This window comes from Mixophyes fleayi, chromosome 1 (genome assembly GCF_038048845.1).
Source record: "Mixophyes fleayi isolate aMixFle1 chromosome 1, aMixFle1.hap1, whole genome shotgun sequence".
Classification (NCBI taxonomy): domain Eukaryota; kingdom Metazoa; phylum Chordata; class Amphibia; order Anura; family Limnodynastidae; genus Mixophyes; species Mixophyes fleayi.
In genome coordinates, this window is record NC_134402.1 from 395,984,036 (window position 1) to 396,011,713 (window position 27,678).

The 27,678-nt window shown below is 38.9% G+C and overlaps 1 protein-coding gene across 5 annotated transcripts in view; it reads right to left on the reverse strand.

Annotated features, from left to right (window-relative positions):
* MCTP1 (multiple C2 and transmembrane domain containing 1) overlaps positions 1-27,678 on the reverse strand; it is a 663,759-nt gene that overhangs the window by 480,269 nt on the left and 155,812 nt on the right. The window contains exon 1 of one of the 5 annotated variants that reach the window (XM_075181063.1): positions 12,737-12,846. The exons of the other annotated variants lie outside the window; for them this stretch is intronic. Coding sequence (XP_075037164.1) covers positions 12,737-12,844 — 108 coding nt within the window. The 5' untranslated portion in view covers positions 12,845-12,846. Of the gene's footprint in view, positions 1-12,736; positions 12,847-27,678 lie in introns of those variants that run through there. 5 annotated transcript variants of the gene reach the window in all.

The following is a 27,678-nucleotide window of genomic DNA, read 5'->3' on the forward strand; positions in this document are numbered from 1 at the left end:
GTTCAGCTTTAGGGAAAAGTTGGAAAAGGGTTCCTGGGGCTGTAGATGAAGAGAGATGGGTGGGCTCCATTTACAAGGCCTAGTCCAGGTCTTCTGTTCTGCTGTCAGACTGATTAATGCTGGCACCTGTGAGCTGTGATTAAAAGGCTGCTAGGCAGTGGATTCAGCCTCTCACTAATTGGGGAAATGGACTCCAGAGACTCTGTGAGAGGAAGCCTGATCTTTGCTGTGAGAAAACTGTACTGGAACTTTGTTTTAGTTTGTTAGTCAGGAGTGACTTGTATTAGTGCCAGATAGGCAAGGTGTATATTTTAATGTTTCTTTTATTTCCTTGCTTAATAAAACTGGCTGAGGTCAGTTGTATCCAAAACATTGGTCTTGTGCTATCTCTAGGCTGCTACACACTACCATCTACCTGAGGAAATGACATCTGTTCAACTACCCTGGTCTCAGTTCTGTGCACCAAAGACACTTACCTATGTCTGTAAAGCAGAAAAAAATCGAAACCAGTACCATATATTTCTCCTCTACCATAGGCCTAAAGTCAGCTCTGCTGGCTGATGCTCCACCTTCTGTAAAGGTGTTCTGTTCTACTTCCTGCAGTGTGATGCATAGTCACTACTACAGTGCAGGAAGGAGCTATAGGTTCCCCTGGTACTGTCTGTGGGAAGAATTTGTGTCGGGGAGCAACTCTACAGACACCACTGCACATGTCTCTGTCATAGCAATGAGCTCGTGCTTCTAACAGAACATGTTACTACAGAAGCTCTGGGACTGGAATGGAAAATAAAAAGAGCTACGGCCCATTGTATCACTATTATAATTAACCTACTACGTGAGACACCTAAAGGTCTATCCTATTGGCAGAACTAATAGATAAAGGGCTGTCACATTTCACGTTTACATCATTACAGCTGTCTAGCAGTGGTCAAGACCTGCATTCCAATAGAGAAATCCCTCTTACACAAGGACACTACTGAAGATTCCCATCATAACGAGGAACCACTGAGCACTTCTGTTCAGTTTGAGTGCCGTGAACAGATTAGAAAGTGGAATGGTAACTGCCCTCCACGCTGTATGGACACACTTGCCACTAATTTTAACGGGTGTTTATAAATTATAACGTGCAAAAGAAATTTTACTGAAAGTTTAACTGAAGTGATTGTAATTAGCTTATAAGATAGTTTTATAATAATATTACATATATCAGCACAATTATGACTTGCAAAAGTGGTGGACCACTATGGCATAGAAAGAGTTAAACAAAAATAGCCTGTTTGTGTCTCAAACATGTGACTGTCACAGCAAGGAGAGCTAAAGCTGTGTGGTGGTTGTATCGAAGGAACCGCAGACGAGGAACACTGCTGCAGCTTCATGGGGAGGAGGAAGTATCTGTGACGAGAGGCTGTCAGCAGGAATGTGAAAAGTGAAAGAAAAAGAGTTTACAGAAGAGAAGGTGAAGCTGTGTAAAGGGACATTTGAAGTATACAAAAACTAAGTGGGGAGTATAGGTAAACTAGGTGAGAGTGAAATGGAAAGTAAAGGGGAGCCGTTTGAAGATGGAGAATAAGAATTGAAAGGAAAGACGACAAGTGTCAAGAAAGAAAAAAATGGGGTATAGACGGGCTGAGAAGAAAAACTGAAACTAAGGTGATAAATAGGCAATTTAGAGAAATACTTAAAACATACTTGCCTACTTTCCCCGAATGTCTGGGTGACTCCCGAATTCGGGATTGGTCTCCCAGACTGCCGGAAGAGCAGGGGACAGTTACAAAGTGGATATACAAGATGCCCATTAAATATTAACACAACCCTGAAAAATTACCCTGAAAACAAAGCTGGATTTTGTTTATTGATGTCTGGTTCAATCAGTTCACAATGGAGTATAAGAAATCTAAAAGAAACCTGATAAAAATATAGAATTTTAGTACTGAATAAATATTGCATATAAAATGTAGAATAACTATCTTTGTGTCTTCTATAAAGTTTATTCTTCTTAGTCCCTACCCCACCCACTAATTATCACCCATACTCAGGGCCGTCTTTCCGACAGGGCCCAAGGCAATGAAAATAAAAAATCCTGTAGAAAAAAAAACAGTCTGGCTCCCTCCCTTGTCCCCTCTTCCGTGCTGTGCTGCGCTCCTCCGTGCTGTGCTCGCAGAGAATGTCGGGCATGATAACGACATCACGCCTGACATTCTCTGCGAGCACAGCACGGAGAAGCGCAGCACGGAGGACTAAAGAAAAAAGAGGAGAAGGGGATCGGACGTAGGCGATTGAAAGACAAGTTAAGGGGGCCCCTATATATACATATATTTATTTATATATATATATAAATATATATAATATAAATGCTTAGTGGCGTGTGTTAGTCTGTCTGTCTGTGTGTGTGTGTGTGGAAAAAATAAAACCAAGCTGCAGCGCCACCTGCTGGGCGGAGTTATACACTGACCTACTAAATTATTAGTGTGTGTGGAAAAAAAAATTCAGAAAGGGCTGAAATTTGGTATACTAAGATGTTTTTAATTTGTTAATTTAATTTGTTAATTGTTAAAAGTGTTTATAAAGATTTTAAAAAAATATATATATATTTCTTAAAGGAGAAGTGACAGTTGGGAGTGGTTGGTGGTTGCCGGGGGTGACAGTGGGGAGTGGTTGGTGGTTGCCAGGGGTGACAGTGAGGAGTGGTTGGTGGTTGCCGGGGGTGACAGAGTGAGAGGAGTGTGATACTCAGGACCGCTGAGAGAGATCCCTGTGTCTGGATAGACATCTGGATAGATGTGGCGATGAAAATGAAGGATGAGGTGATGGAGAAGAATGATGAGGTGGTGACATGTGGACAAAACGACATTAAAAAAGGGCGCTTACGTCGGGAAGTAACGCTCTTCCCCTGAGGAGGCCTGGGCTATGGCCCAAATGCATGACAAGAACCTTTTTAACACCTTAAGTAGCTTGATTTGACTAGAATGCATGAGTATCATGCACGGGTTAACTTGTATATATATATATATATATATATATATATATATATATATATATATATATATATACACACACACATTAGGGGCCCCAGTGCACTGCTTTGCCCGGGGGCCCATAATGTTGCTAAGATGGCCCTGCCCACATTTCCATGTACCATATCTCGGATTCCTGTTCTAGTTTGGAGGTTTGTCTCTCTCTAAGACAATTTTGACAATACTCTAAATGCCTTTTTGATGTGAAGGGGTTAAGGTATAGTTATGACATGTTCTTCAGCTTACAATTGTATTTTATAGTGCAGGTTTATCATAAATATCCTCCAGACCAGGGTTTCTTAACCTTTTATTGTACCCCCCCCCCCCAAAAAATATTTACCCTTTAAGTGAGTATGTAAATACTAAGCAACCCATAACCATAATGTATAAACATGAATCTGAGTAAATAGTTACCAAGACATATTTCTTATGCATTTACATATTTTAAAAAAAATCTAGTTTATGTTTTAATACTTAATACTATATTTAATTATTTTTTTTAGTTTATTACATCTCTTAAATCGATCTGAGGTGTCCCTGGGGTACACACAACACAGGATGAAGACCTAGGGGTATATTACTAAACTGTGCATTTGAAAAAAATGGAGATGTTGCCTATAGCAACCAGATTCTAGCTATCATTTATTTAGTACATTCTACAAAATTACAGCTAGAATATGATTGGTTGCTATAGGCAACATGTGCACTTTTTCAAACCCGCAGTTTAGTAAATATACCCCCTATCCTTTATATATTCAGCAGCAGGAAAACAAACTAGTGTATATTACACAAATAATAAGACTGGAAAATGAGTGGTCTGAAAAAGAATAGGACAAGGCCAATAAAGAGCTTGTTAATACAATCATATCAGTCTTTTTTTCAAAAGTAAATGAAAAAATACCAGGAACAACAAAAACAATAATGACAATAATACAAAAAGAAAATACTCTAAAAATGTACATATAGAATCTGTATTTCCTGTCTTGTGTAAATTTAATTACAGGTTTTCAAAATGTAAAAGAAGGATAACAAGATAAGATAAAGCTCATGTCAGCTTCAGTGTAGATATTATTTCATACATTATTTATTTGGTGATTATGTCCAATATTGGCTAATTTTGAAAACAATATAGAGCAGAGGACATTTCTAAAAGTAATAATGTCACTATAATGAAGCCCAGAAGAGCACCATATGTATGATGATGAATGTGCCTTGTGCACTCTAACAACTCTAAAATGTGTGTAGCGTGACATAAGCAGGCCCGGCACTCCCATTAGGCAAGGTTAGGCAATTGCTTAGGGCGCCGGGCTCTGCAGGGCTCCTCGAAATAAAAAAAACCCGGAAATCCACGGGGAGGAGAGGAGGGAAGGGGCTATGAATCTTACCTGCATGAAGCTGCTCCTCTCTGCTCTGTCTTCTCCCCTCCGCTCACTGACAGTGAGAGGCCATGATGATGTCATCATCACGGCCCGACAGTGTCTGTGAGTGGAGGGGAGAAGACAGAGCAGAGAGGAGCAGCTTCATGCAGGTAAGTTAAAGAAAGACATGGGGAGGGGTGGGAAGGGGAGCTGAGGGGAGGGAAGCACAGCGGCGATTTTTAAAGGGGGGGCGGCGATTTTTAAAGGGGGGGGACGACGATTTTCACACTGTGCCTAGGGCGCCAAGGACCCTAGCACCGGCGCTGGACATAAGAGATGGCGTTATTGGCGCGTTCTATGTCATATTTTCTATAAATGTATGTAAAAAACTAGCAGCACTAACATATATTTTCTGTAGGTCAATCGCCGCCATTACCCTTACACCCTCATGCCAGTACCAGGGAAAATTAGTACGAGAGCAGTGACCTTCAGGTGAGGCAGGGAGTATGGGCACCATGGGGCATGTAGGTGAGGGGGGCCCAGCAATGTTGGGTCTTCCCCTTTCTGAGGCCTCCTGCTCCACTCTCAAAAGAACAGAGTGGAGGCCTCTTCTCAGTATGGGGCCCGGGAAGTTAGAGCCGCATCCTTGACCTCCGAGCCAAATTTTATTATGGGATCCATAGCACCAAACTGTGAAACGTAATTTTTTTTTAAACAATCTTCCAGCAAACATAATGGAAGTAAGCAAGAAAAAAACTCCATCCATAGAGGATATTCTAAAATGCTGTAAAGTGCCTAAAATAATATGAAAAATATTATTAAAATATGTGTTTTGCTACTTATAGATTATTTACACATTTTTATATGTACTTCACTTTTCAAAACAAAGATATTTCTATTTTTTGAGCATTTTATACCTTTTCTCTATACTCCACTGAGAATTTCCTCCAAACAATTCCTATTCCATGATTTCCGCAGGCGAGATCAATAGTGTTAAAATAATCCCAGGTTTGAGCATATCCACCAGTACACAAAGGCAGCAAACCTGATACAGTGCTGTAACTGTAATAAAGGGCTATTTAATAATCGCTTCTCGGCCCTTTAGCTAAGATCAAGTGTAGTTAGGTCCTAGGAGGGTGTTGCACTCCCACCCTCCCATAATAGATGGTAGACCTCGGTCCTCTGGCCAAAGGGCCGATAGCTTGAAAGCCCGGAATGTAGTGGCCCTGGAGTAGCGACCCGGGGGTGCCTGAAATCACTTGGGAAGTGGTGACCATCACTTGAAATTAAGGCACTGAGCACAAATCACGCTTTTTAGCTACATATCACTTCCTTTTGACTGTCAACAATTCAACCCTGTAGACATTATGTCAGTGTGTAGACATTTTACATGTTGACATTTCTGAATGTGTAGACATTATGAACATGTAGATATTATTACTGTAGACATTATAACAGTGTAGACATTATGACTGTTGATATTATTGTGTAGATATTTTGAATTTTGACATTATGAATGTCGACATTTCATGCCCAACCTGTCTGTATTCATCAGTCACCATAATTCTATCTGCATTGAATATTGGCAACTAGAAGGTTCTCTGTATTGTACATGAGATACCAGAAATCTATCTGTATTGTACAGAGATAATTAAAATGCTCTGTCTAATGTATAGAGAGGTCACTGGTAATAGTCAGATAGGATTGTGTCGTGTCTGATTTGAAATATGAATATAGAGCTCAACCTTAATGGCAGTGGACCTACAGTATGAAACTAATCATACCTTAATTCAATAATATTTGTTCCTAAGTATGATGTATTAATTTAAAAAGACAGGAGGCTAGAGCAACATCTCCTAAGGCCTTTATTCAAATTTTGCTAGCTGGCCAGGAGAGGCACCATACCACCCCTGAGGCTGTTCCTTCCTAGAAACCCTGGGGGTCTGTTCAAATTTAGCCATGGGGCATGCAAAGTTTTACTTACACCCCTGTGACATTCTAATTACCATTCAGCTCAAATATTTTTGTATGAATGCAAATTGGTGAATTTTATGGGTTCTCTGACAAACTATCTCTGATTTCATCTCAGTTAAACATAAGAGATGCAGTAAACGGTGGACCTTTTAATTAAATATTAATGCTATTTGCCACAATTCAATTTTAATGAATCCCACCAGAGATTACCAATTTAAATACATAGATTTATGCAAAACATCCTGTTTGATGTATATATACTCTTTATCACAATATATAATTTATCAGTATATATTATAAAGCTGCAGATAAATTGTAACACTATGACACAGCATATAATAGAAAAAAGTCATTTGAAAATACAACAATGTCATTGTTCTCTGTGCACAGTGGGAGTTCAGCAGATGCATGAATAGGATTTTTATCCTAGGAAAATAATGAACTACAAGTATTGTTCTTTTGCAAAGAGAACGCAATATTCATCATATTTAATTTCAAGAACAGTTAAACATTTAAATGGATATTATTTTCAAATCCCTGAGCAGTAAAGTACAAATAAACATATCAAAAAGAAAAATGTTTTCTTTTATAGTTCACTTCTAATAGCTAAAGTATTAACTCAGTCAGTTCTATTAATGTATACTTGCTAAATGCATTTCATGAGGCTGAAAATAATCTGTCATTGTCATGAACAGAACGTAAACAGCCAAATCATCAGCAATAACTTATCTCAAATACAGCAAAGACAGTATACTGTAGATGTGCTATCCAGTCACAAACATAAGTTCAAATTATATATTCATCAATATGATATCAATTGAAAGGGGTACTGTAAATTCAGGGATCTTTTGCTGCAGGCTTCCTTTAATCTCTACAGAGAAAACCAAGCGTCAAAAATCGGGGCTCTCCTGGCAATACCTGAACACATTGAAATAGGACAATTATTTATCCAGGAATAATACTTCTGATGCACTTCGGCTAGTAGGATTAGCTAGGATATGCAGGCCCGGCGCTCCCATTAGGCAACCTTAGGCAGTTGCCTAGGGCGCCGGGACCTGCAGGGCGCCGCTGACTAGATTTTCTAATCTAGTCAGCGGTTCAGCCGCACGAGAGAGATGCACAGCAGCGGCGGCGGGGTGGCCGCCGCTGTTTTTTAATGTCCGCATGATCACTGACGTCAGTCAGTGATCATGTGATAGTCTGTCCGGCGCCTCTGAGGTATCACACTGTCTGTCACTGACAGACAGTGTGAATAAAGTTATTCCCCCCTCCTCTCCCCTCTCAGCATGCATCGCGAGGAGCAGCTAGAGGAAGATAAGGTAAGTGAAATCTATTTTTTTTTTTATTTAGTGTGTTCGGGGGGCGCGGGCGGGGGCGGCTTGCCTAGGGCGCCGAGAACCCTTGCACCGCCCCTGAGGATATGGGAACCCTATTTATAAACTACCTGGGAAAAGGAATAATACTTATATTTGTTATAATATAACATTAATAAAAGTCGCCGTTTATTCCCTTATTAAAGCAATTTGATAAATTTACTGGTCACATTTATGCCACACAATCACTAAAACGGTGCAGTTCTACTGGTAATAAGGAGATCATCTCTTTGGTTACATGGGTAGGTAAATAGTCACATGGAAGGAAAATAGGAAAAGACTAAGTAAATGAATCTTATGCTTTTAAAGTGTGTCTATTTTCTAGTGAATTTATAGACTGAAATATGGAATATTGCTTCATCCCACTGGATGGCAATGTCCAATGTAAATGACTGGCACAGTTTAAGCATTGGGAATACATCTACTTCCTTTATTTTCTACATGTGCAAACTGACAGACTTATGTAAAATGATAGCACACAGTGGCCCTATTTTAACGTCACAGAATAAGTGTAAATATATGTTACATTATTTTACTTTAATTATATTAACTTCATTTTCTCCACTGTATCCTCTGTCACAATATTATAGTTGCCAACTGACCCTAATCTGCAGGGAACTCTCAGGTTTTAAAGATCTGGGGCCTGATTCATTAAGGATCTTAACTTAAGAAACTTCTTATTTAAGTCTCCTGGACAAAACCATGTTACAATGCAAGGGGTGAAAATTAGTATTCTGTTTTGCACATAAGTTAAATACTGACAGTTTTTTCGTGTAGCACACAAATACTTGATAGCTTATTTGTACACTGAAATTTAAAGTTGATATTTGTGTGCTACATGAAAAACAGACAGTATTTAACTTATGTGCAAAACAGAATACTAATTTGCACCCCTTGCATTGTAACATGGTTTTGTCCAGGAGACTTAAATAAGAAGTTTCTTAAGTTAAGATCCTTAATGAATCAGGCTCCTGTTCCTGAAATGTGATTTTATAATTCTTTGTTTTGTATGGTCAGACAAAAACAATCATATATTATAACAACAGCATGATCATCATCATTTATTTATATAGCTCCACACGTTTCACTGTGCTGTACAGAGAATATTTGTCATTCATGTCAGTCGCTGCCCCATTGGAGCTAACAATCTAAATTCCATAACACACACACACACACACACAGACTAGGGTTAATTTTGTCAGACGCCAATTAACCTACTTGTATGTTTTTGGAGTGTGGGAGGAAACCAAAACACCCCAAGGCCACACAAACACAGGGAGAACATACAGTGGTGGACTGGGTCTAAAAATATTGGTTGCCAGGAGACAAAGGGGGCACACCCACAACTATGAGACTATCATTTAATTTTTATAAGAAATAAATAAAATGACATAAAAATAAAATAAAAAGTATATAAGTGGAAAAAAGGTACAATTTTTTTAGTTTTAGCAATTACAGCGTGCATATATTGTACATATTACTGGCAGTATACAGTAGATACTAAATGTAAATACAGATTGTTATAATTGAAATTTTTTTACTTTAAACAATTGGTGGATATTTTTAAATAGTTTGTAGTTCAAAAGCATATTTCATTCAATCCACTATACGAAGAACAATCATTTGAATTCACTAGATGATTACAAAACAGAAGCCCCCACATACTGTACAACAACCCAAATATTATTTATATATTGTACAAAGGTGATATATCCTCGTACTAAATGATACACTTTCATTACGCTTATCTGATGTGTGTAAGATGAAAATGTGGTCTCCTTAAAGAATCTTTAGTAGGATGTGGTGAAACGCGTCGGTTACCAGTCCAGTGGACTTCCATTTCATTGCAGTTTGTGTTGGATCTGTCATTCCTAGGCCAGGAGTATGATACTTCCAACTGGAACAACTTCACTGCTTTAAGGAGGACAGATAAGCTCTATTTTTTATATTATGATTTGTACAGGCATTTTATGAATAATATATTAAAAGTGGATTTCTTTAATTGGTAGTCTATTTTATTATATATGAAAAGAGGTTGATTTGGTGCACATATTTATAAGATTACATGTACTTTGAATGCTGGAGGGACATGCTACACTATGGTGTTCAGTATTTTGAGTTTTAGTGCCTTATGAAGATCAACTTGGGAGATTCTTTAGGGAGACCATATTTTCATCTTACACACATCAGATAAGCCTTTTGAAAATGTATCATTTGGTACGTGGATATCTCACCATTGCACATTATAAAAATATTTTTTTTGAAGTAATACAGTATGCGTGGCGCTTCTGTTTTCTGTTTTGTATTTTAGGCTTAAGTAAGTGTTTAAGACGAAGAAGTAGCCTACTGTATGCTAACCTACTTATTGACTATATTGCACGTGTGATTCACTGGTTTCACCTAGCGCCTGTATTGCTCAGCTTTTTGTATCTATATTTCACTAGACGATTGTGTGAATCTGTCAATAAATGATTTTATTAAAATACTAACACAACGTAAATTTTACTTGCATACAGTAATAATATTAGAACTTCTATATTTTCAAGCTACTAAAAGGACATTAACATTTTTAACATATTGTCTGATGGTTTAAGGGGGCCTACTTCATTAGGAGCCCACAGGGACCATTTGCCATTGGGCAAGCTGAAACTCTGGCCAGTCCGCCACTGGATGCAAACTTCACAAAGGTAAGTCCATGGTGGGGAATGGAACTCAGGCAGTAAGGCAGAAGTGCTAACCACTGAGCCACCAAGCTACCCATAAATAAGTCTAATATAACAGGAACCAACCAATAAATTGCTGAAATAAACAAAAAGAGGGAGGGGCGGGGGTAGGTGAAATGATAGATAAATGATTGGAGAATAATGGAGAAAATGGGAATTGCAGGGTACAGGACCAGTGTGGAAAAATCAACATCTTTGTCAATTTATATTAAGGGAACGTAAGAGCCATCTAATAATGATGGGCTATAGAAAGGGAACTATAGTATGTGGGCGGTGGGGGGGCATGAAGGGAGAGCGTGTCCACCACACATGGGTCAGGAAGTAAAGAAGCTCAAGAGGCAGAAGGGGAGGGGGGCCAACAAGAACTGCTTTCTGCAAGGAGTCTGGGGCCAGATCCCTATTTTAATACAGAACAACTGCAAAATGAAATCTCTCTTTTTTGGTATGTTAGGTTGCAATCTATCCTTATTCACTATGATTCATAACTTAATAGTTATTGTCAAGGAATACTTAAAATGAAAAAAATACATTACAATTAAAATTAATAAACATGACATGCTGGGAGTTGTAGTGCTCAAGGTCCATTGAGACATTATCACACGTGACTTGCTTAGATTTACAGGCTCAGGTGTCTCCCTGGAAAATAATTTAATATGTTGGCTGGTACGGAAACTTACTTTATTAATGGAAACGTTAAATAAAACTATTTACAGCATGAAATAATTGGGTCTCCACATTACTTGTGTTTCTGATTTATGTCTCCAGAAGTCAGAAACCAATCTTACTGAACCATGCTCTCCGTCAAGACAGAGCTGGCTTCTGTGGATACAGTAGAACGTTCTATGAAAAATGACAGTAATATTACTCTGCCACTCCGATATTATGGACTCTTTTTAACAAAATACAGCAGCAGATAATAACTTGTTTCTGCAATCTAATGATAAAATATTGTGAAATAGTTCTAGAGCGGTAAGTGTTAACTTACAGCTTCATCGTGTCAGTCTCAGGAGGTCTGCATGTACAGTGGAAATAGTAAAAAAAAATTGAATAAAAATAAAATAATATATTTAAAAACTATTGTCAAATGAATAAAATACATTTTTCAAATAATAATGCATTTTTTTCTTTAATTGTCATCTGTTATCAATTACTCCACAAACCTTACCATTTAAACAGCTATTGCTGGCTGTGACCCCTTGATGTTTGGGGCACAAAACACCTGTTTTCACCCTTTAATAAATAGACCCCTATGTATTTTAGCTTTCTAGAACATCCTCCCTCAACTGAATTCTTCAAAAGGGCATTTGCTCTGTTTTGACATCTATGAGGAATTATGGTACAATGCTGTTAATACTGAAAATATTATTTTTTGTTAATTGTTCCGCAAAATATTTGTCTATTTCTTTCACATGTTTGGCGAAGAAAAGAAGATTGTAAAGCTGGATCTTTGCACATGCTTGTTTCAAAGTGATACTCCATGCCCTAAAATTACACCGCAATTTCCTTTAACTCTAACTAAAATGTAAATATAAATATAAAGGACTGTTCATACTCAGGGCCCTATAGTTTAATGTAACAGATTACAAGCTGGAATGACACATTACTTCCTACATTTAATAAATATGAGTTAATGACCAATATAGACTCGACATCTCCACAGGACTATCAGGGCTCTATTGAATGCATTAAACTGAACATATAATCAGAGAGATCTCATCTGACATGTATCTCACATAACATGACATGTCAGTGTTTGCCATCTCGCACAGGACACTTATCATTTAGCACCATGTGTGTTGTGTGGACCAGCTGCAGAGCGTTCCGAAGGCTGTTAAAACACATGATAGGTGTCTCCTATAAACCCAGATTACCAATGCACAAGACTACTAACCTGTACGTTTCAAGTACACATTGTGTACACCTTTAACATTGAAAATGATAGTTGCATTTAAATTTTCTACCTGTTAAAAAGTGCTAGACTCAAAAGACTAACCGAAAAACAATTTTAAATACAATCAGAAATGTCTGCAATGTAATCATTTGAGTTGATAAACTTGAGCCACTTGTGAATTCCTTTACAAAGTTATCACATAATTTCAGTATAACACACACACACACATATATATATTAAAAAGAGTGAGCTCTGTGTGTGCTTCAGCAACATATATATATCTATATATATATATACATATATATACACATACACACACATACATATAGATGCACAAATACACAAGACTGATAGGTGAAATAAATCCTACAGCATTGAAAGTTACAATAAAGCAAATCCTTACCTGAGCACACAGCGATGGCAAGGTGTCTGTATTTTTAAGCCTGCCAATGTCTAATGCAGGAGTGGAGAACAGATCTTTTGCAGACTGGTCCTGCACCTCCAGATTCATGACTAGCCTTTTCTGATCTGCACACTTCCAGCCTGTAGTGACAGCCTCTTTTACAGATACGGTATTACTTGCCTCTGCTTTCATCTAGCACGCAGTAATAGAGAAGGATGGAACGTGAGGGAGAGGCACTGTTGCTTCCCGCTACGTGAAGGAAATTATTAATTTGAGAGGTGGCTAGGCTTCTACATAGAAGCACAGGTCTGTGATCAGTACTCCGATTTACAATCTTTATATACTAATTGTATTCTTGCAGCTTTCCGGCCCAGAGCATGACAATAAGGAAGTACAATATATATAGAAGAAACCACATGTTGTCTAAATCTTCTATAATATCCAAAGCTCTGACAGCTAAACAGAAGAAGTGTTAAATGTCCGGCAAATAAGACCAAGTCATAATGCTCTTTATACAGGAAAATACTAGCTAGCTAAAGTAAACTTGAATTCTATGGGAGCTCTCTTGAAAAATGTCTAGCTTTAATTACAGTGTGACAACATTATGGATGCTGTGGTTATCATTTATTTAGGTGACAGAAGTGGCACTAATGCTGAAATGACAGTTTAATATTGCATGACTGGTTATGGATTGCACATTTGTGAGCGGCTTTGGGTTTCATGCAAAATGATTCAGAAAAATAATGAAACATTAACTAAAATGTTACTCGCTGCACAATTCCTACAGCGCAGAAAGCCCAAAGGGATTCCCTCGTCTGTAGGTTTTCAGCAAGCACAAGTGTCACAAATCATTTTAGGATTCCCATAGATTGTAAGCTTGCGAGCAGGGCCCTCTTACCTCTCTGTTTGTTTTACCCAGTATTGTTTTGTTACTGCTTGTTCCCAAATATATAGTGCTACGGAATTTGCTGGCGCTATGTAAATAAATGTTATTGATGATGATCTTTTTGGTAAGGTGACTTGTACAGCTCAGCCGAGTGGTATGCAACAGAGTCTTAAATCTAGCCATTTTTACCAAATCTGATGAGATCTCTTCCAGCTTTACTGGGACATGCATTTACCACCATGATATTATTATTGCCTGTTATGTGTAAAGCTGGCCACATATGCTGCTATGTCACTTACAGCTACAAACACTGACACATACTTCTGATGCAAAAAAAGGCATAGCCAAATTATATGGATGTGTTTTCATACATCCAGAACCGGATTAACAGTAGGGCTAAAGGGGCTACAGCCCAGGGGCCTCGGGCAGCTGGAGGGCCCTTGGCATTCATCGGGTCGGGGGCATCTTGGCCCCCAGCTCTGACTGTCACCTGTTCAAGGAGAATGGCAGGCAGCTAACAGCAAATGTTATGCTGTTGGCTGCCTGCTGTCACTGTAGGGCTTATGCGGCACGCAGTAATCTCCTTACTGAGGAGATCTTGTGAGAGTGAGACTATAGGGGGGGGGGGCCTCACAGTACCCTTACCCCGGGGGCCTTCCTTTCCTTAATCCGGCCCTGCATACATCCAGCAAAATGTATCAAAAAGTACAAATACCACACTTACAATCAACACACAGGTCAGAGTTGCATCTGATGAAGGTTATACAAAGCTGAGGCCATTGTATAAATAACTGATGATGATGATGTGCCTCAATTTATCAATCTATGGCAATAGCATAGATGTTCTTTAGCCGTTTATCATGACTGATACTCATCTGCCTGGTGATACTGGCTGCCAATGGCAAGGCTTACCTTACCGGTTCACTGAAGCAGTGTTGTGACATATGCATACGTATGACCAGGTCAGCCTGCTCACGCATGCGCAGTGCCAAGAAAATAGAAGAAAAGTAATTTTGCAAAAATATTTCACTTAAGATAAAATGCTTTATTTAAATTATTATTAACAATGACTCCTAATCCCAGTTTAAAATAAGGAGAAAAAACTCATCTATGCAGATTGTGTTTTTACGGTGTGAAATACAATGAGATAGGAAATCTTGAGACCAAGAAGTAGGAGGTCAGTTTTGGGAGACAAAAACTGTAGGAGGGTAGACAGACCTGATATTATGTCAATCAGCTACAGTATAATATTTGTGTCGCACACAAAGTGAATGCTAAAAAAGTAAATCTTTAGCTCCAATTTTCATTTGTAAACAAATATCTCCTCCATACAACTACTAATCAAAACGCAATCTGACCAACCTTAATTACATCTATACTTAATGATGTCCAAACAATCTTGTACAGTTAACAGGCAACAGATGCTCATAATCACGGTGGCCTAGTGGTTAGCACTTCTGCCTCACAGCACTTGAGTTCAATTCCCGAACATGGCCTTATCTGTGAGGAGTTTATATGTTCTCCCCAGGTTTGCATTGGTTTCCTCCGGTGCTCCGGTTTCCTCCCACACCCCAAAAACATACTGGTAGGTTAATTGCCTGCTAACAGAATTTACCCTAGTCTGTGTGTCTGTCTGTGTGTCTCTGTCCATCTGTCTCTGTCTGTATATATCTGTGTGTGTGTGTGTTAGGGAATTTAGACTGTAAGCTCTAATGGGGCAGGGACTGATGTGAGTGAGTTCTCTGTTCAGCACTGTGGAATTAGTGGCGCTATATAAATAAATGGTGATAATAATAACAATAATCGAAGATAAATGAGAGTAATATTGTGCCTTAGTGTATCCCCTCCTTGCTCTCTCCCCTTCAGACTGCACACAGCCTATGGAGCTGAGATCACCCGGACTCCCAGGATGAGACGATGCTGCACGTGCAGCCAGAGGCGGAACTAGCGAGCTATGGGCCCCGGTGCAGGGAGGCGGGGAGGAAGTAACCGGGATCCCTGACCCTCTCCATGCAGCGGTCCCCATTATCTCCATGGCTCTGGTGCACTGCACCTGCTGCACCAATGGTAGTTCCGCCACTGAATACAGCCTAGATGGAGTGTGACTGTGCAGACGAATAGGAAGGTCTTGGTCCATGCAGTCACTTTCCCCAGCCTATTATACGGTGCAGATGGGGCAGATCTATCGAGATAAACTGAACATTGAGCCACATTTTTTGAAACCGCCAAATCTGTGGTCAAATGACATCATGCAGTTTTAGTCTCATGCCTATATAAAGTTGTCTGACTCACTGATGAACAGTTGAGTGTTAAAACAATATGTTAAGACACAAATCTTAAGACTTCCAATATAGCACACAGATGCCTGCAGAGCACAAATGTAACTGTCAACATCATCAAGTTAACTGACACCAAGACTACCCGACACACTAATATATGCTTATTAAAACTTACCATAAAGATTAATGTTAGTCAAAATTTGACGCATTGCAAAGGGTGAAATTTGTTGTGTTTATAGAATTTTTAATTTTAAAAAGAGCAACACTTTAATTCAGATTGACAGGAATAATTTATTATAGAAGAAACAGTTACAATGTGGTATTTATTATTAAGGTAATTGAAAATCAGTAAGTCTGACACCGATACAAGGTAAGTTACTTAAAGTTGTTATATAGGATTCCAAAAAATGGAAATGAAAAACAAAATAATATTATTAACAGAGACAACAAGGGCTTTATGAGATTGTTTAAAGTAAAGTATAAGCTTCATCTTTACATACTTAGTTGTCTCAACCAATGCAGAAAATTATTTTAAAAAAAATGTTATATATATGATTATATAGATATATGGTGCTGCATGTTTTCAAGAAATAGTCTTCAAATAAATAGTCTATGCTTCAAGATTTTGGATGTTTATTTCACATAATAAGAGATCCTAGCCTGAGAGGAAATTGTATTTAGATGGAGAATTAGTCAATGTATAAAGCACACCAAGTTGTTTTTAATATACTGTATTTTCACATTGAACTAAAGTACCTCAGGTCTTGAGTCCTCTCATTTTCATTTGATTATCCACAGCCTTGAAACATTACATCTGTAGATAACACCAAATTATATAAGATAATGAGCTCTGAGTTGGAATGTATTCCTGTGCAAATGTATTTCAATAAATGGATTTCAGAGGGCAACATTGAGCTTTGAAACTTTGGGGGTTGCAGTTCCTGCTAAACTCTTCAAAATCACTTAAGAATAGAGACTAGAGGATTATTTCTTCTTTCTAAACCTTAAAGCTACATTACCATCTACCTGTCAAATGCTTATCACCTACTTCCTCACCTTCCCGTAGCCCCGGGGGCAGCCCTTGTTCCCAGGCAAAACCTGATGTGTGACACTCCAGCTGAGGGATGTGTGGGAGGACCAAGCAGTACATGAAGATTGTGACTTCTGATAGGTCCTCCTGGTCACCTCCCTGCGCAGCCAATGTGAGGTGGTGAACTGTAAATGTGAAATTTTGATCGAAATAACTGAAATTCAGGCTGCTCCATGCTGCTGTTTTTCCTGTGGGTCCGTGGAGGGGAAGGTGAGTAACATTTGTCAATTAAATGGTAATGCATCTTTAATGGACAACGGCAACTAAAATAACATTTGTGTTATATAAAAGAACTACTAATAATATTCAGAACTGCTTATAACAGTATCATGGCAAACATCTTATAACCAGTCAAAATATAGAAAAACTGGAATTTAAGGACCATAAATCCTCCAGATTGATTCAGGTGCCTGCTTTGTAATACAACAGCAAATGTATAGGGAATAAATAATCAGGAAGTAACGTAAGGGTTAGAACGTGTGGCAAGACACATAGAAATATTGCATGACAAACAGAACATGTATACCTGCTTATGCAGAGCCGTAACTAGGGTGGTGTGGGCGGTGCCGTCGGCCCGGGCGCAAGCCCGAGGGGGCGCAGCAGCCGCCCGCTACCTTCCCCTCTGTGTTACGTAGTAAAAAAAAACAAAACGATAAAAAATGTGTGGCCCCTCCCCCGACTCGCGGGGTGCACACTGCGGGGAGCTGAGAACAGACCTTAAGTAAGTGAGGGGGAGGGGATCTGTCAGCTCCATTAGTTGTTCTCTCCCTAAGCACTGGTCTGTTATATCACATGCTGTGTGTTAGCAGCTCTCTGCTTCCAGGACTTCTCCCAGCATCACCAGCTCCTCCTGACAGCCCTGCGTTCCACCAACACTCTCACCTCTGCTCCTGATAACTATGACTCCAGTGCCCCTCCCAACTCTCGGTACAGTACAGAGCCCCCATCACTGACCTTTCCTTGCCCTGCATATCAGTTCCCTCTGTTTCTATCCAGATATGTTTCCCTTCCTTCTGATCCCTGACACCTGTCAATTTTGACTCCTGGACCCCCGAAATACAGCTGTAACCTCTGCACCCTCTCCATCACAGGAATGCTCTCTGTATAGTATGGAGGTCACAGGAATGCTCTCTGTATGGTATGGAGGTCACAGGAATGCTCTCTGTATAGTATGGCGGTCACAGGAATGCTCTCTGTATAGTATGTCAGTCATAGGAATGCTCTCTGTATAGTATGGCGGTCACAGGAATGCTCTCTGTATGGCATGGCGGACACTAGGAGGCTCTTTATATTGTATGTGTGTGCGTGTGCACATGTGTGTGTGTATATATGTGAGTGTGTGTATATATATATATATATATATATATATATATATATATATATATATATATATATATATATATAATTATTCATTTAGTGTGATGGTGATAAGGGGGCACAATGTGATAAAGATGGCTCCATGGCACGGTGTGATAAAGGAGAAACTGTGATGGAGGGCACAGTGTGATACAGATGGTACCATTACAATTATGTTTACATTTGTTTCAGTAAGTTTTATTTCAAAAACCAATTCATTTTTTATACAGCTAGCATGTGACAGCTGCATTTAAAGTACTTTGATTCTATGGAGGCTTTTTACATAAAGATCCTTACAAAGCCAGACCGTGAAAAATGGGGAGGAAGGGGTTTCAGTGCGGTTTAGAACTTGTAAAGCGCTAGCCACGCCCCACAGTAGGTTGACCACGCCCAATTCGACTATTGACACTCCCACTTAGATGGGGGGCGCCGGTGCCCTGTCTCGCCCAGGGCACTAAAATGTCTAGTTACGGCACTGTGCATATGTAATGTACCCATGTGATTGTGGTCCGCAGACCTCAGTATAAATAATATGTTTTAGCTTTTGCAGCCGCATGGAGAGGAATATTATCAGCCTTTATAATGAAGTATTCCTAGTGGTCTGGTAATTTTTCCTGATTCACACATTTACATGCTGCTGCCGAGATTATTAAACCATAAATAGATTTCAGTACATTTTCCTGCCACATATTTCCTGTATTCATAGTTAATATAACGATGCAATTCATAGGCATGATGTAGGTTAGTGAAAAAGAAGAGGATGCGCTTCTTTCAGTTATTTAAGCACTATCGAGTTTTGCCCCGTTAAGTATCAATTGTCATTGTAACTATGACAGATGACTTTTTATGGCAATTTAATATACAAGCCATGTCAGGACAATGATTCCAATAGGAGGCTCTCCCGGCAATGACTCTTTTCTATGGAAGTCTCCGGATTGTGTATCTCTGTGGAATTTGTATGTTCTCCCTGTGTTTGTGTGGGTTTCCTCTGGGTGATCCGGTTTCCTCCCACACTCCAAAAACATACTGGTAGGTTAATCATCTGCTATTAAATTGACCTTAGTTTCTCTCTTTGTCTCTGTGTGTGTGTATGTAAGGGGATTTAGACTGTGAGCTCCAATGGGGCAGGGACTGATGTGAGTGAGTTCTCTGTACAGCGCTGCGGAATTAGTGGCGCTATATAAATAACTGATGATGATGATGATGATTGTGACCCAGAGCCATTTAGTTGAACAGCACAGGGGAGAGCAGCAACACGGCCGGACAGGAATCTCTGAAGCTCTCCCCAGAGGATTGAATGGCTAACGCCACTGGCTTTAGCCATCGAGGTCAAGCTCCGAAAAGCTTTTTGGAGCTTGACCCAGAAGCTTGTCTACTCATTGCAGTACTAAAGACAGTATTCAGACTGACTATTAGAAATGCCAGAGAATCCTGTCTGAAAAAATACCAGATATGATGTAGATTATTGTATATTCAAGTAAAATTGTATTTAATAGTGGACCCTGCAGTCCACACAAATGCACAGAGGGCAACTTCTTTTGGATGGCCTTGCTTTAAAGTACTTTAACATTGAAAAATATCTCTACTTAATCGTGCCTAGCTCAGTGATATATCATAATTTTATGCTATCTTTCTGTGCAGGATATTACATACCTCCTTGCTGTTATACCTAAGCTGTTGTTACCACACCTCAATGAGAACAACTAGAGAGCTTTGGCAAGCTGACTTACTAGTACTATCATAGAATCTATGTTAAGTCCTATCACAAGAACAATTTTATACATTCATCCCTTAATATTTACGTAAAACAAATACGAAAATAAAATAAAATTATACAGCCATTCTTGAGTCTATTTAAATGAAGGCTTTGGAGAGAAACTAAGCTAATTAGTGTAGTTTCAATTTAAGTATAGTTTATATATGATTTCCATTGCAAAGATGGAACAAAATTTAATTGTTTTCCATGTTAGCTATGAATCCTCGTGACACATTCACTCTGGCACTGTGACCCATAGATATTTATTGACATTGGTTGGGTACCACTCTGCTATCCCTCTGAACCTATATCTATTACTCCAGTGTGTTCGCATAATCTAATATTCTTTTTATACAATTCCTTTTTTATTTCCAACTGAAACACATTGTGAACTATCTCTATGAACATTTCTTACTAATTGAATGTTTGCACAGTTTGGATTTTGAATGTACAGTACAAAATGTTTTTGTGACATCTTGTAGGTGTGTGACAACACCACAAATGTTAGGGACCACTGATCTACATCATTGTTGAACTGGGTAAAGTACACACAGCTTACCAGTAAATCCATATACAAAGTCGCCCTGCGGAGTTGAAATTAATTATTAGTTAATATTGTTGCTATGGAATAAACTCTACAAAATGGACTTATTTTGCTTTCCATCTATGAAACACAGTGTAGGAGCCCACTTAATTGGGATCACAAGAGGATCCTTTGATGGGTACACTGACCCCATTTATTGTATTCCAGACCCAATGTACAAAACCAAACGTGATGCTTTATACTGTTCCAGCTATCATAATTAAATGATCATGAAACATAAAAATAAAAAATGATAGAACTGATTTTAGCTACTTACTGTAAGGTTTTTGTACCTTCATAGGCAGATTTTTATGTTTTGGCGTTACATTGGAACTGTTCTATATTTTATATTTAGTCAAGTAAATTTTAATACTTGCTTCTTTCAGGACATATTGGGCCTGATTGATCAAGGCACATAATTGTTAAATTGGCGGGTCATCCCGATTTGGGCTTTAACCAAAAGTGGGTGAAGCTTTCCCCCCATTTGTGGGTGGAGTTTAGGCAGAACGGGGTGGTCCTTATTTTCCCCTGATTTGTTACATAGCAGCATTCTGGATGTTCTAATTCAGGTAAAAGGCTTAGAAACAAAAGGTATACATTTTATTTTTAGAAGATTTTTCCCCTGACTGGTGGAAGTCCCAGTGACGTTAATATTACTTATATGGAAAAACTGATTGGATGACTGGGAACCAAATCAAACAGTTCCCAGGAACAGTGCTGTATCTAGAAGTTGTCACTGACAGAGGCCCTGAAACCATACCACCCAAGAGTCCCTAATTTGGCAGTGCTGCCCAGATACATGGATCCTAATATCAGTGTAGTTTGGGCAGGTCTTGGAAGAACATGGCAAGGACTTATCTGTGTCGGAATTTTGTTTTTTGACATGTTGGGACGTTTGCAAAGCCATAGTCAGGTCAGATTTATAAACAGCCTTTCAATCTTCATTGAGAAAGTGGCAAAAATAGATTTTTAAGACCTGAAACAAAAGTAAGAAAAAACCCACAAAATAACCAAAGAATTAAGTGTAGATTTATTACAGGGCCACAATCCTTAAGTCTTAACACATAATAAAAATGTTTTCCAACTGCTACCAATAATCATAAGAAATATAGTTACTAACAAGGCATTTACAATGGTAAAACTGAGGAACTTTCACTTATCGTTACACTATGATTTAATTTACTTTCCCAATTACCCAGTTTATGACTGCACAAAATGATCCTTAATGCAAATGACAAAATACAGTTAATGGAACATTTGAGCATATTAAATTGTATAAATCTCTATTGCAAAGTGCAGGAATGTACATTTTAGATCATGCATTTTAATTTACACAAGTGTCAAATATGAGACTCTACATAATTTATCTTTATAATAAATGTGACAAGTCCAGGACAGAGCTTTCGTACTTTTAAATTAACTAAATGAACTCCAAAAAAGTAACTCATTACCGTTACACTAGGGTTACACTTGCAATGAGACACTAGCTTTACTGCACGGTTATTGCAGGTGACCTGTGAGCTGCTTGTCCTCTTTGAACCAACTGCACCTAGTTCTGTAAGTCACACTTTTGTCAGATACTAAAAAGAAGATGCAACATGCAGGTAGCCTATAGTTAGCTCTCAAATTTTTTTAAGCTGCTTCAATTCAGCGGTTTGAAATTTGAGGCTTAAATTTGCCATTGTTAGTTCAAGGTTATCTACTTGTGGTTCACCATTTACAGCTCAGGTTATAAATGAGAAAATAACAAAAAAATTAAGTTACATGGATATGGTTTGAAGTTTACCGTTCAATGTTCACATCATAACACTGTTAAAATTCAAATTTAAAATTCAAGTTAGATCTAACTTGTAACAACCATGCTTGTATTTGTATATTTGAAAACTTGTCTCTTGAGTCATTTTGGTTGCACACTCCTCACCCCACCCGCTCTTTTTGATTTCCGTATTCCACACTCCATTATTGAACTGAAAAAACTCAATAAAACACATTTAAAAAAAAATAAAATGTTAAGTTAGAACATGTTTGAGCCAGTTCGACTATTTGTAAACTGTCTCAAATGTGTGTGAATCGGGCTCCATCGTGGTGAAACCAACTCGAACATAGTTGAACCTGTCGACATTGGTGGTTTTGGTCCTGCATTCCCAAATCATGATATTATTACCACCATTGACTATTATTATGAGGTTTTATGGTACAAGATTTATATGGATAAAACAGGACCTTTGTAGAACGATGTTGCTCTAAACTTTTGCATATTATTCGGGTGAATTTAGGCAAGTGCACAAGTTCTTATCAGTAACTAGTGAGTTCTCTATGATACTCTGTCATCAATCCCATTTTTTGCCCAGTGCCTTTCTGATGGTGGAGTCATGAACACGGACCATAGCTAAGGTGAGACATACTTTTTGTTGTTCTAAGGTTCTTTGAGACCTTATGGAGAGTTGTACACATTACTCTTGGCACTGAATTCCAGCAGGTCAGATTGACTTGCGTCCTCAACTTTCTCCATTGGTGTAATATGGCTCTGGCTGCGGTTGATGGAGCCCAAAAGTCCCCAAAATGGCTTTGTAACCCTTGAAATTGACAAACATGAAATTCATTTTAATTTGGAGGTTCTCAGTGACTTATTTTGAGATAATGTACCTTTAGAACCTGTGTGCTGACAACTTCACTATCATTAAAATTATTATGATTATTATTAATATTACAATTTATCTTTATAGTGCCAAAATATTCTGCAGCACTGTACAGAGTAATGATTAGAACATGACATACATATTAAAAGACTGAAACACTAGGTACTGAGGTTCTGAGATTATGAGATAATTAGAAAGCTTACTATCCAATTGTCAGGGCAGGCAGCAAGATTAAGTAGCCAGGACAAGCAAAACTTAGAATAATGAGCTAATCGCACTACCATACACCTTATTACAAGCTTATTGGTTAAAAGGACAAAAGAGCAGATAGACACAGCAAACAACGCTCAGAAGTAAAAGTAGTAGGATGATGATAGACAATGATAGACTAACATTCATTGTAGGCTTAAATTAAGAAGTGTGTTTAAAGACATATCTGTACATTTTGGAGGCTGTGAGAAAGTCTGCTGCTTTGGGACAAAATGCTTCCTAAAATAGGTGCACCACAGAAGAAATCCTGCACATGGAGAGAGGTTATGAGAGGATAAGAAAGATCACTAAAAAATTAGGAAGGTCAGTTTGGAGAACATTTGGAAATTAGGCAAGTGATGTGTAGTGAAGATTTGATTAATTAGATTATTGAAGGTTAATTGTATAACTTTATATTTGGGGTAACTTGAGAGCCAGTTTAGGGATTTGCAAAATGGGGCAGCAGGTATGACATTATTATCTTATATTTATAAGGAGCCACAAAAGGTCTGCAGCGTCGTACATGACATATACAGAAAGCAGTTATCCATAACACTTTACATGAAGAACAAAATACAAAGACCAGACATTACGGATGAACAAAAAAACACATAAGACGTTAATGCAGATAAAATTATGTATGGGGCAGTGACTGAGAGTTATGGTAGTGACCAGTGTGAAGTAGGCCTGAGCTTAAGAGAACAGGGCTAGGGAAGCAGGCCAAGAGGTACATAAGGGTGATGGAATAGTAGAAGGAGACCACAAGGAGGGCCCTGCTTGTGAGAGCTTACATTCTAAAGGAAAGTGGGAGACACAAATAGTGAGGTATCGAATGGCGGTGAAAGCCGAGAAAAGGGAGTTAGGAGGAAGGCTGATGGGCTTGAATAAAGAAATGAATCTTAAGGGCACGTTTGAAGCCTTTGAGAGTAGAGGCTAACCTGATAGGGTGTGGGAGATTGTTCCACAGCTGGGAAACCACAGGAATTCTCGCAGCGCCACTGGACCCCCAGACACCAGCTCCTCCAGGGACAGATAAATTGCTAAATAGCAAAATTGTCATTCCAATTCTGCAGAGTGCATACACACTGCTGAATTGGAACGACAGTGTTCCATCATTGAACAAGATTTTTAGTACAGTTTAACAATCTTGTTCAACGATATGTGCCTTGGAAAGATAATCTTTCATCATTGCAGGGTATACTTTACTGTGTTATCAGGCTAATTGTTCGTTTATCGTCTGCTTGGCCAATAATCGACTGAAAACACTGTAGTGTGTACCCAACCTAAGTTATTGTGCTGTCATTGACATATATAGACTTTAGGAATGGGTGTTGTTGTGGTTAAGAGAAAGATAATAAGCTCAGTTTTAGAGAAATTACGTTTAAGATAACAAAGCGACATCCTTGAAATGATGACAACTAAGCAGTTGAAAAAGCAAGAAATGAATATAGGGGGAAGGCGGGCAGTGTATAACAGATAGATTGTGTGTGTAATCTGCAAATAGATGGTTCTAGAAGGCAGATGATATTATAAGCTTGTCACAAGATATGGTAAACAGGAGAATAGTGACCTTAGTGGAACTCCTAGTGAGAGAGGGAGAGGAAGCGGCACCATAAAACTATTGGTTAGACAGATAAGTTTAGAATCTCTTTAGTGAGTAGCAAGTACCAGTTTATATTACAATGTTATTTTACTATATTTGGAAAAGAGAAAATAGAAACTGATTAAAGTTGGGAATGTAGCAAAGTGGACTGTGACAATGTAGAAAGTACAGATGTTCACTCCCCCCGTGTTCTGGTTTACTCCTGGATCTGGATAAACTTCGTGTTTTGGTTTTGGCAAAACCTCCCTTGCGTGTTTTGGCTTGGGTTTTAGATCCCTATTTTTTTTTTGTTAAAATCACATATTTTTCCTTCCCCCCCCCTACATTATTATTAATCTCAATAACACTAATTTCAAGTAATTTGCAGTCAATTTTGAACACCTCACTGGTCACAATATTATTTTCATACACTTTCAAACAAAGACTGCAGCGACCTGGCTGGATGCTAAGCGACAGAGCAATGACTCAAACACACGGCAGTTCCTAGCATATCTAGGACACATTGCCACGCAGCAGTGTCAGTAAAGAAAAGTGGTGCAATTAGCAATGGAGCTCTCCTCTTTGTGTTTTACCTATATAGCACAGTACAATGTGACAGCAGATTTAGAAGACCAAGCCTGCCAGACCTAATATTTGTATTGCAACAATGACAATTAGCAATGGAGCAATGGAGCTCTCCTGAATGTCACTGGAGACTTTGAAGAACACTGCTACCCCTCCTCTTTCTATTCTACCTATGATGCTGCCGAACTGCACTAGAGACTGCCAAGAAGTGTGCTACCACTTCTGTTTCCCTCTGTGAAATGGCGCTGGATCACCGTGGAGAGCGGAAGTTATAGAATCCAAAGTTCCCGACATCTGACGATGTAACAATGGCGTTTTGCCTCATTTTTAATTCCGAGAGCACGCAAAAGTACATTTGCTAAGTTCAGGTGAGGTGTGTTCGGTTCTTTGGGAACCGAGCCTGAAAATCTCTAGTAGAAAGTGAACTGCTTTGCTCCACTGGAAAATTTGATGGGTGGTTTGCAATGCTAAGGATAGCAGGTGATAATAAAAAATGGTAAATGTGTATCTTTAGAAGAAAGAGCAAGACCGGGGTGTGCCCAGACTCAAGCACAGCCTAATGTACAGCCAGATTACGGAGAGGGCACAGGTAGTCCATTTAATGGCTGCAGTACTTATTGCAAAAGAGAATCGCCGCAGCTGCTTCACTCAAGCGGCCGCAATACATACAAGATGGCACGAACGGAGCTACTGTGCATCGCCAGCCGCAGCAGCTCCCCCATGTTCCTTTGATGAACTGAAGAGCTCTGGTCTCGGTGTGCAGATCCCAGAGGTGAGTTGCACATAAGGAAATAGAGCTGCTGACAGTGACACAGTAATGTTACATCATTATGTGTGTGTATATATGAAATTCAGGGTACTATTGCGTGGCATAATATGAATTGGGGGTACTACTGTGTGGCATAATATCATCTGGCTGCACTACTGCTTAATAGCAGCTTAATAAGCTTCTTATCTGACCGACAAAACCACCAAAAATTTGAAGCCACAGAATGCTATGCTCAGAGGGGAACGGAACTGTGATGTTCCCTTCTTCCATGAGAAGGAAGCTGCAGAGTGTGCGCAGCGGAAGCGTTGGGCAGGAGCTGGCTGGCCAGGTCATAGGTAGGTGATGTGAGAAAGTTGGGGGATTGATGGGTATATGATGATATGTGGGAAAATAAAGATAAGAAGGGAGATTGATGACATGAAAATAGTGCTAGACATGCCCTCTGGGTGGCACTAGACATGGCACTGAGACTCCCTCTCCAGATTTCCCGAGTGCACACCCTATTGCAATGTGCTGTGCACGCCTATGCAAGGCAGTGACTGTCAAAACGTGTTGGTGTTTTGAGACCATTCACTCAGACATACGTTAAAGTGAAAAGTTAAGAGGTTGTTGGTATCATCCAATATACTGAAATCACCTAGAATAAGAAAGGGCAAATCAGATGACAGAAAATGAGTCATACTGCAAAATAATAAAAAAAAAATGCTGGTTGCATTGACTTCAAAACTGAAAAATGAGCGATGGAAAAGGTACCAGAAGTTGGAATGTGGAACATGGTGACAAGAACACACCAACTCCTTATCTTTGCCTATCCAGGGATCTTGGTAAAGGTCAAAGGTAGATTTATATTGGGAAGGGCTGGCCTAACTGTTAACCAAATCATTCATATACTTGGCCCTAGTTCTGGGGCATTAACTTTTTCACACCTTAAGATTACATTTTGATTGCCTTGCACATACCAAAAAATGAAATAAAACAACACAAAGTTTTCTCTAACTCTTCTCAGTAATCTCAATGTGAAAAATAGCATTAATACAGAAAGTAGACAGTGAGCAACTACTTTTTCACAGCACCATAGATGACGACACAGAAAAAACAAGAATTGCCGGTTTAATGAAAAAAAAACTTAATATTTTTAAGAGCGGTAAATTTCACACCTTGATGACCG